The 19,038-nt window shown below is 44.3% G+C and overlaps 1 protein-coding gene across 3 annotated transcripts in view; it reads right to left on the bottom strand.

Annotated features, from left to right (window-relative positions):
* Positions 1 to 19,038, bottom strand: part of RPS6KL1 (ribosomal protein S6 kinase like 1) — a 102,832-nt gene that overhangs the window by 47,830 nt on the left and 35,964 nt on the right. For 2 of the 3 annotated variants that reach the window (XM_069208476.1, XM_069208477.1), the window contains exons 3-5: positions 12,236 to 12,360; positions 4,305 to 4,397; positions 812 to 859 (exon numbers count right to left, since the gene is read on the bottom strand). In XM_069208476.1, coding sequence (XP_069064577.1) covers positions 812 to 859; positions 4,305 to 4,397; positions 12,236 to 12,360 — 266 coding nt within the window. The remainder of the gene's footprint in view (positions 1 to 811; positions 860 to 4,304; positions 4,398 to 12,235; positions 12,361 to 19,038) is intronic. The other variant, XM_069208478.1, reaches the window with a different exon arrangement.

Raw genomic sequence — 19,038 nt, 5'->3', positions numbered from 1 at the left:
CAGTGACCGTGGTGGGCTGGGGGCACCGTCGATTTACTGTGCTTTTCTTATCCTGCCAAAGTCCAAATGACCGCCCTAGCCTTTGATTCTTTTGAAGCCGATAGAACGAGGCATCACAGAACCAACTTTTATCAGTGCTATGTGAGTTTGATAATTCTGCGTTAAGTATCACAATATGTTTTTTGTTACAGCAACACACTAATTTCGACAAAGCAATTCAAATATTTGCCAAATGGTAAAATATAATAATTAGTGATAAAAGACACAGACAAACCTCAAATAAGAAGACTGAAAATATCCACCACCATTCTCACAGAGCATTGCTTTACACCATACAGAGATTAAGCAACCAAAATACAATGCCCATTTCTACAATGATACAAAAACATTCCCAGTACTTCCTCAGGGAAGGCCCCAAAAAGTCCTGCATTAGTTAGCCACTGACATCTGGCTATTGATGGGGGAGAGGGAAGCACATGAATGGGAGAAAAAGTTGGTAGGTGGGCAAGATGCAATGCCGACTGACAGGATGGACAGATTTGTGGCAGGGCTGGTGAAGAGATTTAAAGTATGGTGGACGGATATACACGTGTATGGTTACTGAACAGACCGAAGGTATAATGGGAGGAAAAATGAATGCACGGCTAGTGGATGAATAGGTGAGGACAAGGATGGTATTAGCATAGGTGGGTGAGAGGATGATATCTAAAGGGTATCTCGGCGGGAGGATGGAGTGATGTGCGGTCAATGGGTGGCAAGTAAAGAGAACGGTGGATGAGGTCAGGGATGAATATAGAGAAGTCTCTTGTACCTTTAGGACGAAGGTCTCTCCTGTGCAGGGGTCCTGGACCAACTGTACCTAGAGAATGAAGAATACAATGTATCATCATAGCAAGATAAATACATCTATATTATACTGTGTGTCAGTAATGCATTTCCGGCCCCACCTTCTGTGCCCCGTGCTATTCCATCTAATCCTGTAAACCAACATACCCCCCCTCCTTGCACCCACATATAGGGGCACTAGTTACTGCTACACTTTACTGCTATGTTACCCTTCTAATACACCCAGCCACCTCTACACCATTATTGTGTGCAGAGTCCATCTACCTCTCCTTGTCATACAATCAGGTCTCAGGCTTAGCTCGTAGCCCCTTCCCTCCCGAACACAGTCCGAACTAAGCCCGCCTATAGTGTCCGGTCTATTGCCAACTATATACGCCAAGTAAACACATTTGTTTTTTTCAATTTATGCTGAGGCTGTGATCCTCAGGTGCAGAGTCGGATTGTGTCTGTGATGCACTTGTGTCCCTGCAGATGCTGAGAAGATCTGCAATTTAAACAGGCTTAGATGGAGAGAGGCAGAGGGAAGGGGAGAGAGAGAAAGGGAGACACACAACAGAGCAAGGTTCAGAGACACAGACAGAAGGAGAGGTGCACACAGAGATAGATAAGTTTAGAGACAAACAGGCAGGCAACGAGACAGACAGAGGCAGTTAGAGAAACAGGTACTTGACTCAAAAATAGATAGGCGAAGATATATAGACTGACAGACAATTAGATAGACAGACCTAACGACACAGTCTTACACAAAGATATATAGTACAGAGACAAATATAGTGACAGACATAAATAAAGAGGGGGAGATTCCTGTCAAGGTACAAAATGTTTGGGGACAGCCACTGTGTTTCAACAGCCGTCCACCAATCTTTAAAAAAGTTTTTGTTTTTCAAAAACAAATTAGAAGATTGTTATTGAAAAAAACAAAAATTGTTATTTGAAGGTTTTTTCCCTTGGCGTGCAAGTCATTTTATATGTTTTTCTGCCCCTCAGAGCAAGGTTTTACCTAGTAGTGACCAGCAGAAAAAAGAACATCACAGCGCCCACCTCTATTAGGGTAGGCAATGTAATGCCCTTTTTCGCCTACAGCACCTGACCGTCTGAGGAGGCTTCCCACTGATGGAATCAAAAGGGGCTCCGTCGACGGAAAACTGGTGGCCCTCCCGATCCTAAACAGGGTGGGTAGTACCGGATAGTGTACCCTGACGTATTTGTGACCAAGTACTCTGTCTGCCTAACTGTAAATCAGTGCCATAGATATGACAGACAGACAACCAGACAAATGGGCAGGTGTAGAGCTAGAGGGATAGACTGATGGAGACAAAGTGGTATTCAAAGACAGGCGGACCCGGGTCCTTTCTTCCTCCTTCTTTCTTGGTTTCCTTCTCTTTCTCATTGCTGCTCCGTTTCTCCGTCTTTCCGGCATTTCTGTCTTTTCTTCCTTTCTCTCCCGGTCTCTCTCTCTCTCTTCATTTCTTCCTATCTTTATCTACTTATCTCTTGGATTTTCTCTGCCACTCCCCCTCTCTCTTTTCTCTCTCCTGCCTTTCTCTCACTTACAGTCCCTCCAGTTTCTTCCGTCCATCTCGGTTTCCCAGTCTTTATCCCTTTACATTGGTCTTTCTCTGCCTCACCCTGTCACTTTCTTTACCAGTGGCCTTCTCAGTCTCTTTCTATCTATGTTCCTATCTTTCTCTATCTCTCCAGATCTCTCTCTCCTGTCTCTCCCTATCCATTTCTCAGTCCTCTCCCCAAGTTTTCCTGGACTTTACCCCTCCCCTCATGTCTCTCTCTGTTACTCGCTCTCTCCCTTTTCAGTGCTCTGGGCCATCCCTAATAATGTCTGCTGTATCAAGAGTTCTTCCGAATCTGGAGCGGGAGTGGTTTTTTGGGGGTACCTTCCTTACAGCAGAAACATCGTTTTTAGGTCTGGCTTGACAGCAAAGCTGTCTGCACGACCTTTTGTTAGCAATGCTTTAAATAAAATATACAGAGTGGGCTTTGGTTCCACTCAAAAAATTCACCTAATGCCATAGGCTGTTGGGTGTACGATTCCAACTTCTGGTAAGTGCTTCCAGTGGAGTGCACAAAATTAAGAATGTAATTTCAGTGATTCATCTCCTGTATGCATCCTGTACAGAAAGCAAGCATTTGTGCTACTTTTTCTCCAGCAGCAGCAGCGCGGCCGATAGGGCTAGATTTAATATGATAAACTGATTTCATGCATGTAACATATGTGAACAGCATCTGTGAATGTCTGTGTTCACAGGCATTGGCGCATTAAAGTCAGACCTACTGGCTTTGGCAATGCTTGTTTTTATATTCTTCTAAAGACTGAACCTTTCTATAGGTTAATAAAGCATTGAAAAATTGAAATAGTCACAGCTGAATGAAAAGAGAAATCATAATAAATGAGAAATAAGAGATTCGGATCAGACAATTGGACAATATTGCAAACTATATTAAATTATTTTCAAGAGAATATGTCCAAAAACAAAGGTGATTTAATTGTTCAAAAACTCATGGTGCTTGGGTCTATTTAAAAAAAAAAAAAAAAAGACGTTGGAATTAGTAAGAGAATTTATATATCTGGGTTTGTGAGTCAGAGACACTAACATCGATTTAATCTACTCTCTCAGAAGGTGACCACAGTCACCAACCGAATACAGCAGCATAATGAAATTTATGAAAGCTCTAACAGTTGACGTTTAATCAAGATATACAAAGCCACAAATATGCCTACACTTTTGTATGTATTTGGTGTCTGGGGGAGAACAAAACAATATATGGTATGGATAAACCGTGGGAATGTTTCACCTCCTTTCCCTATCAAACGCATGTTGAGGCCTTACAGATGCAATTTAGATTTGTCCATGAAACACATGTAGAGCATGACGTCCTGGCCTATTATCCTTCAATGGCAGATGACTGTACGGACATAAGCCATCGTGTTATACGCCTAGAAGCTGCATACTGCAATTATAAAAACAATCATAGCTCTCTCACTAGAGTTGGCACACCAAGCTCAGAGCGAAGCCAGGCTCCCATAGTGACCAGGTATGCCAGGGCTTTGGGCCCAATGTGGAAACCATCATGCAAAATTTAAACATTCTGGCTCCGGCAATGAGGATCGATTAGTTTGATCTAGGAGAGCTCCCACATTTTCCTATAACCCACTTTTTCCTCGGATACTTCACTGATAAGCCCCCAGCTTCCCTTATGCCCTTTGGACTTCCCCTGTAATCTCATAAGGACCTTTTAACCCCCTGCTTCATGTAAATCATGTATTACATATATGAACCACCACACATACATCCACTTGGATCCGCATCCTTCATATGAAGCGCCATGTTTGTCAGAGACCCCGCATGCCTCCTGTGACTCCCATTGAAATCCTGAAACTTCCTTGAAACATTGACCTCTCCGTGGCCCGTAGCATAAGACTACATCCCGCCTGGCAGTACCTTATCTAGGATTCCCACGACCTTGCACGTGCTCAGGTGCTCGATGGGCGAGCTCAGGCTTCTGATGGGTCGAAACCGCAGGCTGCTGTAACCCTGTGAGGAGGTGAAAGTTGGAGCCATTAGCTGTGAGAAAGAAGTGGTGCCTTCTCGCCCTGGGGAGGATGGTACCAATGTGAATACCGAGGGGCAAAATGTATATCAGCAAGCAGGGCAGTGTATGTACCTCATCCCCCACCCTCCGCCCCCCCCGCCAATAGATCGAGCTAAAGGGTCATATGACAGACTTCCTTAGTCCTTCCGACAAATCAGCCGGACATGCAACTTCTTCAGCCCCAGCCAGGCTTCTGGTCTCTCACAACCAAGTATTGCTTGTGACTCACTCACCTAACGCACACCTCAGGCACTGGCCTGATAGCTGACTTACTGCTCCACTCATAAGAGTCTTTCAGAGGCATAGGATTGGCGTGTGACTGATGCTGCCCCAGCCCAATAATTTTCTCAAACTCGCTGCCTTCACATGTGGGTGTTTAGCCCTCTCTTCCTTTAGTCACATCTCAAGCTCGCCTCTGAAAGATTGGTTGGGCTGTGAAAGAGGCAAAAAGCATTTGTAATGCAATGGGTCTCGTGTTTGCTCGAGTTAGAGCTGTTAACGTTGTAAATTCCTAACTGGATATATATATTTTTTTTTAAATAATGCTATTGATTTTTTTTTTAAAAACAGGGTTCGCACTGTTGTGTAGCATAGAGGGTACATACATAAGAATCCATCACATATTGCATAATACCAAAGAGTATGCCTTCAAAACCGTCAAAATGCTTTTACGGCCACTACACCACTGAGGAAAAACTTCTTTCCCCCCCTTAGTTACCGTTCTCCAAACTCTCCTGAGGGTCCCCCTCGCCTCCCCCACCTCGAGCTGTTGTCCAGTCTCCCCATCTCCTGGGGTAGCCCCTGTCTCTGTATATAGCTTTCTCAGTTCTCTGACACCGATTCAGGTTGCCCTGCCAATATGATAGTTGAGGGGTGGCTGTGCCCCCCTATGCTCTTGCAATATTACATTTGGCTACCCCAGATACCAGTCTTAGCCAAATTTCTTTATATCTGGGCCATGTGTGTTCTCCCGAAAATCCCAGGATAAGCCATTTGGCGACCAAAGGAATTTCTATTGCGGTAGTCCGGGACATGGCTTGGACTAAACTTTCCCAGTAGTCCCGTATCAAGGGGCATCCTCACAGTATGTGTATGAATGTGCATTCTTCATTGCAGCCCTTCAAGCATAGTAGGTTACCTGCCCTACCAATTCTGTGTAGCAATGAGCAACAATAATATGATCTATACAGGACTTTTAGCTGGACCAGTCGGAACCTGGCCCTGATGGCCATGTGTCTGGGTCTGCTGGGGGGCTACCCCCACTCATCCTCTTCTAGGTGTCCCAGGTCGTCCTCCCATGCCTCCCTCAATTTACTCAGCAGGTCTGGAGAATTGTTGATTAGTTTCCTGTAGATCACTGAAATTCCTTTTTTTGGGTAGTGGTACTAGTAGTACCCCATCCTCCAGTGGGGAGGCATCCGGTAGTTGATCTCCTTCCCGGATATGCCTCGTCAGAGCGTGCCCCAGCTGCAAATAACAATAATATTCAGTGCTAGCCAAAGTGTATTCCTCCTTAAGCATCTCAAAACTGATAAATGCCTGCCCCTCCACACATCTCCCAGGCGTTCTATGCCAATCATCTCCCACTTCTGAAATCCGTGCAAACCTTGCATGTCTGTCAGTTCGTCGCTATGCCATAGCGGGGAGAGGTCAGGGAGTTTCCCGCCCACCCCAGGTATTTGGTTGCATCTTTCCAGGCTCAAATCACGACCCTTATGTGGGTTCGCTCACGTCTGGCGTCACGCTGTAAGGCCTCGGGTCCACTACCCCCATCATGTGCCTATTCAGCCTGTATGCTGGATCCTGCTGGTTTGCACACCCATTCATTGACTATGTGAAGGTAGGACGTCCAGTAGTATTTTTGGATGTCCAGAACTGCCAGTCCCCATCATAAACCCCCCTGTGCAGTTTGGTCAGGGCAATCCTGGGTGCCCTGGCCCCACAGAAGCCGGCGAACCTCAGAGTCTATCATACTAAAAACGTCTTGTGGAATATTGTAAGGTGTGTTCTGCATGACATAAAGGAGTTGCGGGAGGCTCATTATTTTATAACCTTGCCCATCAGAGTCAGCGGGAGGCCGTGCCAGTGGGTGACATCCCCCTTGAGTTTTTCCAACTGGGGAGCCAACTTCCTTCTCAGGAAGTCCTGGGGGTTCCTAGTCACGTATTTACCCAGGTAGCAGAAGCCTTCCGTGACCACTGAGGCCCTGCAGTCCCGGGGGAGGCGAGGCCTCTCCCCCGAAAGGGGAAACACCACCGACTTCGACCAGTGTACAGTATATCCGGAGTGGTCTCAAAACATTTTGACCATTTACATGAGCCTGCCAATTGTAAGGGGGGCCTGTATACATAAAGGAGAATGTCGTCAGCGTATAATGATATACACTCTTCCTATCCACCCGAAACCTGTATCCCCCTAACCAAAGAACCCTGGAGGATCCATGGTTCTAGTGCCAGGGCAAAGAGCAGGGGAGACAGGGGACAACCCTGACGATTGCCCTTCCATTACATGTAATCCTAAGACACCACTCTGCACGCGTACTGGATTTTGACATGTTTTAGCAATGTTGTAAAGCAGCACAGCTAGTGTACAGCATGACTAAAAGAAAATGAAAAAAATTACGTGACCGTGCCATAGCTTTAAGAAACAAGCATTTGGAATGGAATAGTCTCGTGTTTGCTCAAGTTAGAGCTCATAGCGTTGTAAATTACTGACAGGACTTTTATTGCCAGACAGACTGAAACTAACAAAAGGAAGAGAGCGAGGGTGAGCTCGCCCCGGAAAAGCCCCCCTCTGCTGTTGGTTTATGTTTACAGAGGGAGCTGGTGGGGAGGAGGGACTGAACAAGCACCCACACTGTTGAGGTGAAACAGGCAAATGCCAAAAAAAGTCCCTTACAGAAGAGATAAACAGGACATAGCGTAATTATACAGTACTTTGTGCTGCTCCCAAAGTGAAAAAAGGCAGGACAAAGAGGCAGAACTGACCACTAGCAAGCAAGGATTTTTGAAGGGCACTGCAACTAACAAATCAGAACGCTGAAACTCACTCTATTGTATACTTTAGTATACAGCAGGCCGAAAGCTAACGCTCGACCTAAAAAAACAACAACAAAAAAACCTTTTAATCAAGCTGTACAACAGCTGCGCTGCTGTACAGCATGGGTAAAACATTGAAAAAGCCAATACCGCTTTAGGTGATACTTATTGGCTTTGCCAAAGCTGGTTTTTCCTCAAGATCCCTCTGCCGGCCACCATAGATTTTTGTTAATTTCCCAACATTCAATGCAAGTCAATTAACCTCTGCAACTGCAAGCTCTGAAAGTCACAGAGGGATCGTGGCAACCAAAAAGCTCGAGACAAAAGGTGTGGTTCCTGACACTTGTCAAATAAGTGAAGCACGGTCTTGGTAGGTGTTACTTTTGCCAGAGTCTGGACAAATGCAACACACTCTATATTATCATTGTTCTCAAACCAATGCCTTTTTGCAACAAAAATAGTATGTGCAGAGCTGCCAGAGGACCCCCTCCCAATGTCATGTGTGATACCTTAAGCCAGTCATGGCTTTTAAACCAACTAAAATTACCATTCTGGAATTTGCAGCACACCTTTCAGAAATATACACATTGTTTTTTTAAGTCTCAGCATGCTATCTATTGGATGAAAATCTCAAACTGAATAAATGTGTCATTTGATATATGAGGTCGCTAGAAAGCTATGTACAAGGACAAATAGTTGTGAGGATATGGGGTATATTATATGCTGTGATTGTGTGACCTCACCGTGTAATACACTTACGAACCCCTTCAGGACCAGTAGCTTTCGTATGCTAAACATTCTAGCTCAAACCCGGTTAGCTATCGCTCTGTGCAGCAAGGCTTACAAAGGAACAAGTGTAAAGCATTTAAAACAACACCAAAACAATTGACAAAGAAATTGACAAGACGCCTAAGTAATCCAACACAAATTTATAAAACCAGACTATTTTTTGACACAGCAATGAAAAGGATCTACGGAGGGTCCCACAGATATGAAATTTACAAGGTATAGTAAATGAAAACTTTTCACTCAACCACAAACAAGCACTGGCAAATTAACCAAATTTGAAACAGACTTTTTGAGCAACAACTTTGGCTAGCTGTACTGCAGTCAGTTAGAGTTACTTTGGGTGACCAACCGGGACGGGGGTCAGAGAAACCTGCAAGGTCCACAGATACAGTTGCCTCAACAGGTGAAGCAGTCTTCAGTCTTCCAGGCACTTCTATCCATTGCTGTAATTCCCTATGGAAGTGTTCCTGAGGCAAGGGATACAGGATACTGATGATGCTCAAGGATGCAATACAGTCGATGGGTCTTCCTGCGGCACCTCTTCGGTCCAGGAAGGGGGTGAGGTGGTCTCAGTCACAAGGTCAATGTCCCACAAAGTCCTGTTGGTCCTGGTAAAAGTCAAGTTGTCACTGGGCTACCAGTCGTCCGAAATCACAGTCACAGCCAAATTCTTCCCTGGGTAATAACTTATTTTGTGGGTGACCAAGCTGCATTCCAATGGCTCTTCAAGGCTCCGTGAACTCAGGTGCAACTTTGAACACCGGGTCCTGGTCACTGGTGCTGCTCGGCGGCGGTTGACTGTGATGTGGAGACTTTGGCTACCAACCTGCCCCAGCAGGCTTATTCAGCTGCAGAGGTCCTGTGCTGGGAACAGGAGGCCAGCCAACTGTCCCTTGGTGTCTCTTGCTTTGGCTGGACTCTGGAGATGACTTCTCCATGAGCAGGACGGAGCAAGCACAGTGCCTTCTCCTTTGCTAGCCATAAGATGCAGACCAAGGCATTACAGCCTCTTCTTATGCTGTACCCCTGGTGTTGCAGGGTAGTCCTTTTTTCATCCCTCTGTCAGTCCAGTTAAGATCTGCGTTCTGGGTGCCAGGGGTGCCCTATTTATGCTCAGAAAGTGCCCTTAGTATAGACTTGATCAGTAGGCAAAGGGCTGTTAAAGTCCTTCCCTCCTGATGACCACTTTCTGGAAAGCGTGGTATCTGGCTATCCCAAGATGAACCATTCTGCCAATTCCCAACATGGCAGAACCCATTTCTTGGCATTCAGAACTCCCTAGCCCAACCTAAAGATGTGGCTACAAGCCGCTGGAAATCTAGTTTGGCAACTGGTTTCTTCTTCCTTGCGAGCCTGTCTACCTAGGCAATGGAGTAGACCCTCTCCTGAGTGTTACTCATTTTCCCCTTCAAAGGATGCTTCTTCTTTAAAGCTCACCTTGGGCCAACACCCATGTGGCTTTCTGCAGGAGAGAGGTAACACATATCTCCAGTGCAAGTCTATATTTTCTCCTTTCCTGGAAGTCATTAGCACATCTCTTGAGGGGGCAGAAAACCGTTTTGGGGGCAGGTTCCTTGTGCAACAGTGGAGGGCACAGGAGACTAAAAGCAACAATGTGGCAACTTTGCTCAAGTTGAACACCACAATCTGTTACATTAATTTCTACTTGAGAATAAAGTTGGGCTTAATGGAACAAGTTGTTTCCCTGGAGTACCAAGTTTGGTTGTGTTGTTGAGGAGCTAGCACAGGTCAGAGGTCAGTATGTAACCCTGTAGTAATAACTACCATTTCACATTTGAACTGCTATAAAATGTAAAATACATGTTCTGCCCGTGAAATATGCTACACCCTGCCTCAGGGCTCAGTAGGCCTACCATAGGAGTGGCTTACACATATTGCAGAAGGCGGTTTGGCTTTGCCATTGCCTTCGATAGCAGTCAGGCTAGCAGTTTAAAACTGCTCCTCAAGTCTGCTATGGTGGACTGGGAGATTTGTTTTACTTGTTTCACACCAAGGGTGGCACAACCAGTGCTACAATCCCTGAGGACACTAATTTGCATGCCCTGGGTACCGTATACTAGGGACTTACAGTTAAATTAGCCCACGCCAATTGGATATAGCCAATGTTACATACACGTTTTGGGGTCAGGACACTGACGCAGAGGTCTGGTTAGCAGGCCTCCGTGCACTCAGTAAAAACCCCAGCAGCATCAGTCCAAAAACTTGCTGAGGACCATTTAAAAAGAAGAATTTTCCTTGTGCTAGCATTAGGATTACAATGGCGAACAATTCAAAGATTACGAAACAGACTTTTTACACTTTAACTATGGCATCAAGGCAGACAGAGGGAAATCTCCCTGAGGCTTCAAATAGGAACATTATACAGGGAACGAACACTGAAGTCATTTTTTCTAAAGAATGTTCCACCCAACAGCATCTGGATGTCTCTCCATGTTGAAGGCTGTCTTCCACTGGACCCTTTTAACTCTGGGCAACAAATGTAATAAGAAACCAGAAAGAATTTGGCTGCTCGTGAGTTAATTCCAATTTCTAAACCTCCAGGGTAAATCTGTAGATAAGGGACACAATGGAGTGGGCACTGACACAGGAAATTCACATGAAAAAAACTCAGGAGGCATGAACAAGTGGTGGAAGACTTGAGGATATGGCAGATGTGATGCTAGAATTATCTGCAACGATACCACAAAACACACTATAGGGAATCTACTGAGACCAAGGAAGTACACATTCTATTCTGGACTTTGTGTGCTACGGAGATTACTTGTGATGAATAGAAGGACCTTCTTGAGGAGAATATTTTGCAAATCAGGCAATGGAAGCGGGCCCTGAGAGTGCGACAATGGTTTGTAAACCTAATATTTGTATTCATGTTTTTTGTTTGTTTTTGATCAAATGCAAAATAAAGATATTGAAAAAAAAGACTACTAAAAACTCTATTCTGAAGGAACTAAGCATTGGAAAGCTCCACCCCACTGCACCGAGAGAAGACCCTCAATCAACCTGCAGGTGTAAGAGAGTGTGAAAACGTGAAGAAACGGGAGAGGGGTTCACAACGAATTGTCTAGGTCCTGGAACGCCATCTGTGCAATATCAGGCTAGAGCCATTACTCTTCTGTCTTGGACGGAAGTAAAAGTGTACCATGTCAAGGAGTTGCCCAGACACCCTCATAGAGGGCCCACGTGCACCAGCACCTAGCCATTACCAGAATACCACCTTCCACACTCTTACACAATTAATTCAAAACCGTTCCCTCCTATCGTGTACAGAGCGGGTTTGCGCCAGCTAGGTTGGCACTGCATACTAACACTCGAATACACATACACCATGTACATGCAAGCATATTCGGCTGTGTACTTTGTACTAAAGACAACTGTACGGTTGCATCAGCGTGCAAGGAGACAAACTAGTTGATTGATTTCTTGAACTCATCAGGAAACAAATCATACCCCCAAATGGCAAGAGGGATTCGCCCAGTTCTATATTCTTCATGATGCAACTCGCCCTAAAATCCACTTGCCTTTATAGAAGGCATCCAGCTTCAGTGAGTTGTATTCCGTTTTGCTCTACCCTATTAAGCCTCGTCTGTCTCACCCTATTTGTAATGCATCCTACCTTCCGAGAAGCTGACCAGTTTCAGATAGTACTTTAGTATACATTATTTCAGCTGATTTTCATTTGTAGTAATTAGTTTCGTTCCCAAAGTGCTTGAAACTGTCCTTGTTACCAGTGATGTATTTCTAGGCATCTTTTGCAGCCCTGCTAGTTTATTTCCCAGAGTCCTTGGCAGTGTACACTACCGCAGTATCAGTGGGCTTATGAAAGAGTCCTCTGCAAGTAACCTTTCCTCCTGGAGCTCTTGACAACTCTCAGTGATGTATTACCACTCCTCCCCCCACCATCCCCCATTCTCCCAAGAGAGAGGTGCCCTTACCTCTGTAATCGAGAGTCCATTCCCCAAAGCCCTTTGCAGGTGAGAGTTGAAGATTTCTTCGGCTCGTTTTAGGTACTGGGCCACCTTCCTCTTCACCGCTTCACGGCGCTCCTTGTTCGATTCAACTGTCAAATGGAGAGTCACAGAGAGGTGTAAGGGCAGTCAAACAGTCTGAAACCGCATACTGCTTTGCACAATGCTTAATAACAAATTATATAAATAAATAAGAATACAGATCTGGGTGCTCCCACCCACCAAACATATGCAACTGAATAAACACATGAAGGTCACCAACCTTCACCTGCCTACAACGTCAACCCCACAAAAATGCAGAAGAACTGACAGGAGAGACACGCGGCCTGCACCATTCACTCACTGCCAACCAAACACACAGAATTTAAGGACATTAGGAGGAAGAGACGGGGACTTTACTATTTGGCACCTACACACAACCACCCTTTGAAAAACTCCAGAATAAATATTAGCCAGACACACAAGTGTAGCGTACCATCCTTTAGAAAATAAGAGAACATAGGTGTTGCAATGCTACAAGCTGACCTGCACTTCACCCTCACCAAGACAAAAAAAAGACATGAGGTGCTACTGACACTATGCCCAGAAAGGATACCGTCTCACTGCCCCAAACACCTTTCTTTAGAATCCGATAGTTTTTTTTAGAAAGGGCATTGTGATAATGAAGAATTATGCCAACCAGAACTTCCTTACCACCCTTTTCTATCCATGCTGACCAGACGGCAGGGATATAAGGAGGTTTAACAGCTTGCAACACATAGCCCTTCCCAGAATCCTAGAGCAAACAAGTGCACCAGAGGAGGATGGGAATACTATTCCACCAACTGGCACTTCACACACATCAACAAAAGCCCAGAATACAGTGGAAACAGAGAGAGAGACGTTTTTGTGTCCGGGCCTGCAAGAGACCATTCGATCTCTAGGTGACACCTTTCTCCAGTATCTCAGAATGAATAGGAGCTTGGTGAAAGCCAAGGCAAGGGGTTATATGTGCTGGCCTACACACCACTCTTCCCAGAACCCTATATAAATTGAAGCACTGTAAAAAACACTGGAAGAATCTTTGCATTCCTTCAGCCCAGTAACATCCTCACCAGAACCGTAGGATAAACAAGGGCACCAGAGAGCACTGGGTGGTGGCTGTATCATCCTTTTTATTCTTGAAACCACCCTCGCCAGAATCGCAGAATACTAGTGCCCCGGGAGATATATGCATGCCCATTCGTAATCCTCTCATTTTACTTTTTTTTTGCTGAGGGGGACTGTTGCTTGTGACCTGTGTTTAGGGTCCCTGTAGCCCCGATTCCTCCTTGGGGCTATTTGTTTTGGGGTTTGTTTTTTTGTGACGTCCACCATTTTTTCCCTCGCTGCCTGGTGCCATTTGCGGCAGCCATCTTGGACGGGTTAGAGGTCCAGTTGTTTATTGGATCACTAATTGCCTCTTCCAAGGCTATTTTAAGCGTGATGCGGCGAGTGCACAGCGGGCGCGCCAAAGGCAAGCCCGTCTGCGCCAGTTCGGGCCTGCTTCCTTGATTCTCCCTCAGAGGTTAGTGATGCCCCTTCTATCTACTGTTATTCCTCTAAGGAACTGCATGACCTGAGAGTCTCAGGGAACAGGGAATGTATTATATGTAGAGAGTGTACTAGAGATACATGGCACTGCCCTGCCTGGCACTGGGCTTTCAATCCCAGTGGGGTTGAGTTGGAGGTAGGGGGGTAATCCTCTTACCTCCTTGCTCTACACTAACTGCCGCTCATTGGTCGCCCACAAACTTGATATTAATTTACTGTTAACTGAGGTCTCTCCTACAGCATTGTTTCTAACCGAAACATGGCTGAATGATGCTACAGATCCTGGTATTAGCCTGGCATTACCTATTGGGTATCAAATCGCCAGATTAGACAGAGGGATGGCAATAGGAGGGGGTATTGCAGTCATTTATAGGGACTGTTTGAACCTTACCTTTAAGCCTCTTCAGTTAGTGGAGGGGAAGGGATGTTTTTTTCTCTAGCTCTTAACCCTCGTTATACCTTCTCTGGGATCCTAATTTATCGCCCCCCAGGTCCCTTGGAAAAGTTTTTAGACTCGCTCTTAGACTGTACGGCAGATTTTATATGTGCCAGACCTAATCTTAGGAGATTTTAATATTTATGGTGAGATCCCGGAAGGAACAGATTCAAGGCGTCTACTTGGTGGTATGGAAGCAATGGGCCTGACCAAACTTGTTAAAGGCCCTTCCCACGAAATGGGTCATACTATTGACTTAGTGTTTAGTAACACTCCTGCCCTGACACGTAGGTCTCCAACCCCACTAGCGTGGTCTAATCATTTTTTTATTTCTATTGAATTAGCCACGGGTACAATGGTGAGTGGGAGTAAGCCTGTTGTTCAGGTCAGGAGATCGTGGAATAAATTGGATAAAGAGAATTTTTTAGTCACTTTGGAATCTCTTAAGTCCAGTGTCATGAGTAAGAGGGGATCTGAAGTTGAAGCTTTCAGTGACTGGATCACTGAAAGTCTGGACATAGTTCTCCCCCTGAGGAAAAAGTCTGGTCCGCGTAGAACAACTAGTGCCCCTTGGTTTACCCCCTCATTACTGCTCCTAAAAAAGGAATGTAAAAAGTTAGAAAGAACTTGGAGAAAGCCGTTTGTTCCAGCAGATAGGGAAGCTTACAACGGGGCTATCAGAAGGTATCTTGCTGAAATTAAGGAGGCACAGAGGGTTTTCTACCAGCAGAAAATTGAGGGACCGTCAGGTTCCCCCAAAGTAGTTTTCCAAATATTAAAAGATATTCTACACGCGCCGATGAAAGACAATCCTTTAGAGGCTTCCATTGAACACAGCAATTTACTAGCTGAATTTTTCCACCTAAAAATGTTGGACATCTATGCCACTTTTGAGGAGAAAAGTCCTTCACTGAAGTAGGTGGAGTTTGTTAATGGTGTTAATACAGCCTGTCTTTCTCACCTTAACCCTCTTTCACAAACTCAAGTGTTAAATTTCTTGAGTGCCCTGAAATGAGGATCCCCCCTGGACCTTGCCCCTCCTCACATATTTGTGCAGGGGGCGGAAGTTATTGTTCCGATGCTAACACATTTACTTAATGATTCTCTTTCCAAAGGAGTAGTACATAGCTCTTGGAAGCATGCTATAGTGAAACCGCTATTAAAAAAACCTTCTCTTGACCCAACAGTGTTGAAGAATTTTAGACCCATTTCCCTTTTGCCCACCCCCGCTAAAATTCTGGATAAATACATCAATTGGCAACTTTCTACTTTTTTTAGAAGAGAATAGGTTGCTCCATCCCACTCAGATGGGCTTTAGAACTGGTCACAGCACGGAAACTCCATTAATTGCGGTTACGGAAGAGGTCAGAAAGAGGGTTGGCCAGGGTCTTACCACAGTGATTATTATGCTGGACTTGAGCGCAGCTTTTGACACAGTAGACCACCAGGTATTGATACAGAGAATGAGGGAGCTCGGAATTAAGGAACAGGCACTTGCCTGGTTTACTTCCTTCCTACAGGAAAGGTCCTTTCTGGGCCTAGATCGATCGTTCCTATCAAACAAACTACAGTGCAGGTGTGGTGTACCTCAGGGCTCTGCCCTTAGTCCGACACTGTTTAACATTTATTTGGCTCCCTTGGCCTCTTTGGTGTAATCATTTGGGTTAGCATTAATGTCCTATGCTGATGACACCCAACTGGTGGTTTCCTGTTCTGCTAATGAGACCTCAGAAGGAGCCGCTTTCCTTACTTGTATGCAAGCGGTCTCAAGCTGGATGACTCAGAGTAAATTGCAACTAAATGAGGAGAAGACGGAAGTCATGATACTGGGCCCTGAACCAAGGTCTGGAATTTCTCGCACTTGTCCTTTTGGCACTTAGTGAGTTCCCTCCTCCCAAAAAGCATGTTAAGAGCCTGGGGGTCAGTCTGGATCCCCTTCTGATGCTAGACCTGCAGGCTACGAACATATCGACTACTTGCTTTGCCTTACTGAGACTTCTTAGGAAGATTTTTGTTATTCTTCCAGCACTGGCTAGAAGACTTATTGTGCAAGCTGTTATTCTTTCAAGGCTAGACTACGGGAATGGCCATTTCCTAGGTTCCATAGTATATGTTAAAAAGAAATTACAAAGAGTTCAAAATGCTGCAGCTCGTTTATTACTGAACATCCCGAGAAGGTCTTCAGTGAAAGCTGGATTGGCCTCCTTGCACTGGTTGCCTGTTTTACAGTGGATCAAATTTAAGGTTCTATGTCATATCCACAGGTCTTTGCATGATAGAGGACCTATGCTCCTTAGGAACTTGGACACTTTTTATAGGCCGAATAGAGATTTGAGATCCTCTACTCTTGCTTTAGTAACCGTACCGAAAATAAAGAAAGCAAGATGGGGTAGGTCCTCTCTGATGTTTTTAGGAGCCAAATTGTGGAACTCACTGTCTCTTAATCTTCGGCTGATGGAGCAAGAACTGGAATTTTGAAAGGCCTTGAAAACTTGGTTATTCTAGGTCCGGTTGTTTTTATTCCTTTCTAGTTGCTTATCACTCTCATCCTCTCTGTGGTTAGGGTTTAGTAGCGCTGGGAAACCCGAGGGTAGCCATGCGCTCTATAAATTGTAAAACATAACATAACAACATAATCCCTCCACCACTATTTACAAAGCTCAAGACTAAATAAAGGCATTGTATATTGATGAGGAGGTGGGTCGGTCTGTACCATCCTTTTACTCTTCCCTGAATCGCAGAATTCAGGGGCAGTGGCAAGAGAAAGGTGTGTGTGGCAGAGATTCATAATACCTATACCACCATTTCCAATTGCCTAAAATAAAAACTGCCACCAGATATAGAGGGGAGTGCAGAATGAACCATCCTTTGACCCTCCCTACCATCCTTGCCAAAATCCCAGAATATAGGTGCTAGCCTTTTCATTTGGTTGACCCTCCCTGTGTCAGTCATCTCTGTCTCAGAGAGGGTAGGCCTGATCTACCCAAAGAAATGGCCCAACCGGGAGACCATTCCAAGATACATGTTGAAGCACTTAACTCAGAACTCTGCAGTTTCACTGTGCTGAAAAGACATTTTTCTACAATTGTCAGTGAGCGTCCGTTTTGTTTTTTTCTGTGATGTCGCGCTGAAGCAATACATTTATCCACAACAGCTCTTAAGATGAGGTACTCAATATCTATTTTATAATTATCGTTCTATAAAAAAGCTCTTTCCTGCTTGCATCACTGAAACATACTGAGGTCACTTTTTCCGTCTCCTCCTGTTGGTCTACTATTTTGTGAGCTTCTCATTCTTACAACAGGATTAATATTTCATCTTAACTTGAATGAGTGTTTGCCTATGATGCATTCTTCTGGTGGCATATTTGTTTGCTGCAGAGATTTTGTGTGCTACAAATTTTTGAGGTAAACATTTTTTGCACAACACACCTATTGTGTGGTATTGCTGCTAGGACTTTGCCATACTTAATAAAAGGTTGCTTATTGGAAGCTCCAAATTATTATCGAAAGTTTCAAAATTTATATGAGGTAGATGTTGTCGGATTCACAGTTTAATAAAACCTTCATTTTCTACATCTTGGGTAAAACACAAAAGACAAAAAAATATCCTGGTTCTACTATTTCTGCATCTAATGATCTGGTACTCAATAAGATCTTTAACACAATACAAGTATACTAACCTTTCATGATTACTACCAAAACTAAACTGCAAACTGGATAGTTTGGGGCTGATGGAGAATAAATTAACGGAAATGGAGCACCAAGTTAATGATGTTGAAGACACATCACCTATAGTTTCTAAAATGAACAAGAAATTTTGCAACTTCAAATTCACGCTCAAGATTTGGAGAATGGAAATAGGATAAAAAAATCTACATTTAGATGATGTGCTGAATGATGTTGAAGGCGAGGACATAATAAACTTCCTCAAAAAATGTCTTCCAAATCTGCTTGGGTTTTATCGATCACCAACATTTAACTTTAAACGAGCACATCGACTTGGCAAACAATCCACTAAACCTCGTGGAATTACCATTCTTTTTGAGGAATACACTGATTTGCTTTGTGTTATCAAGTCTGCCAAGGAAAAGAAAAGGTTATCTTGGTCTGGCCACAATATTTATATATTTATATTTCTCAGATTTGTCTACTGCAACAAAAGCTTTGGCTCTTCGTCCAATTCGTAGACATTATAAGATATGATATGTTGCACCCTCGTTTGTGTAGGATCACTCACAATGGCGTTACTAGATCTTATGAGGGTCCTCATATATAAATGTATAACTTGTTTTTGTAGCTCTACTGGTTATCTTGAGATGTTGAAATTGCGTGCATTTCTTCGTTGTCTATTGTCAGTTCAGGAATCTATCCCTTATCTGCTTTTCTGTTTTCATTTTCTCCTTATGGAATTGTCTTTATCTCACTTGTAGGTCGAGCCTCAGCAGCGCGCATGCGCTGTCTTTCAACATGTTGTAATCTACTTCTATGGGCTTTCACCACGCCCATCACTTTCATTCGTTCCTTGGCCTGCTTTTCAAAATTCCCTTGATTTCGTAGGTAAATGCTTTACATTTGTCCCACCTCGAGGATGTTTTGTTACCGTTTTGGCTACTGACCGTAATACATAGATAATTGCACAATCAGTTATATACCTTAGTGTGGGGGCACTACTTTTTTCTTTTGCCTCTCTGCTCTGTGCTCCATCTTTGCATGTTGTTTCTGCCTCTTCCTTGTTTTTGGGCGTACCACTGTTTCTTTGT

The sequence above is a fragment of the Pleurodeles waltl genome, chromosome 9 (genome assembly GCF_031143425.1).
Source record: "Pleurodeles waltl isolate 20211129_DDA chromosome 9, aPleWal1.hap1.20221129, whole genome shotgun sequence".
Classification (NCBI taxonomy): Eukaryota; Metazoa; Chordata; class Amphibia; order Caudata; family Salamandridae; genus Pleurodeles; species Pleurodeles waltl.
This window is presented reverse-complemented; position numbering and strand designations above follow the sequence as displayed.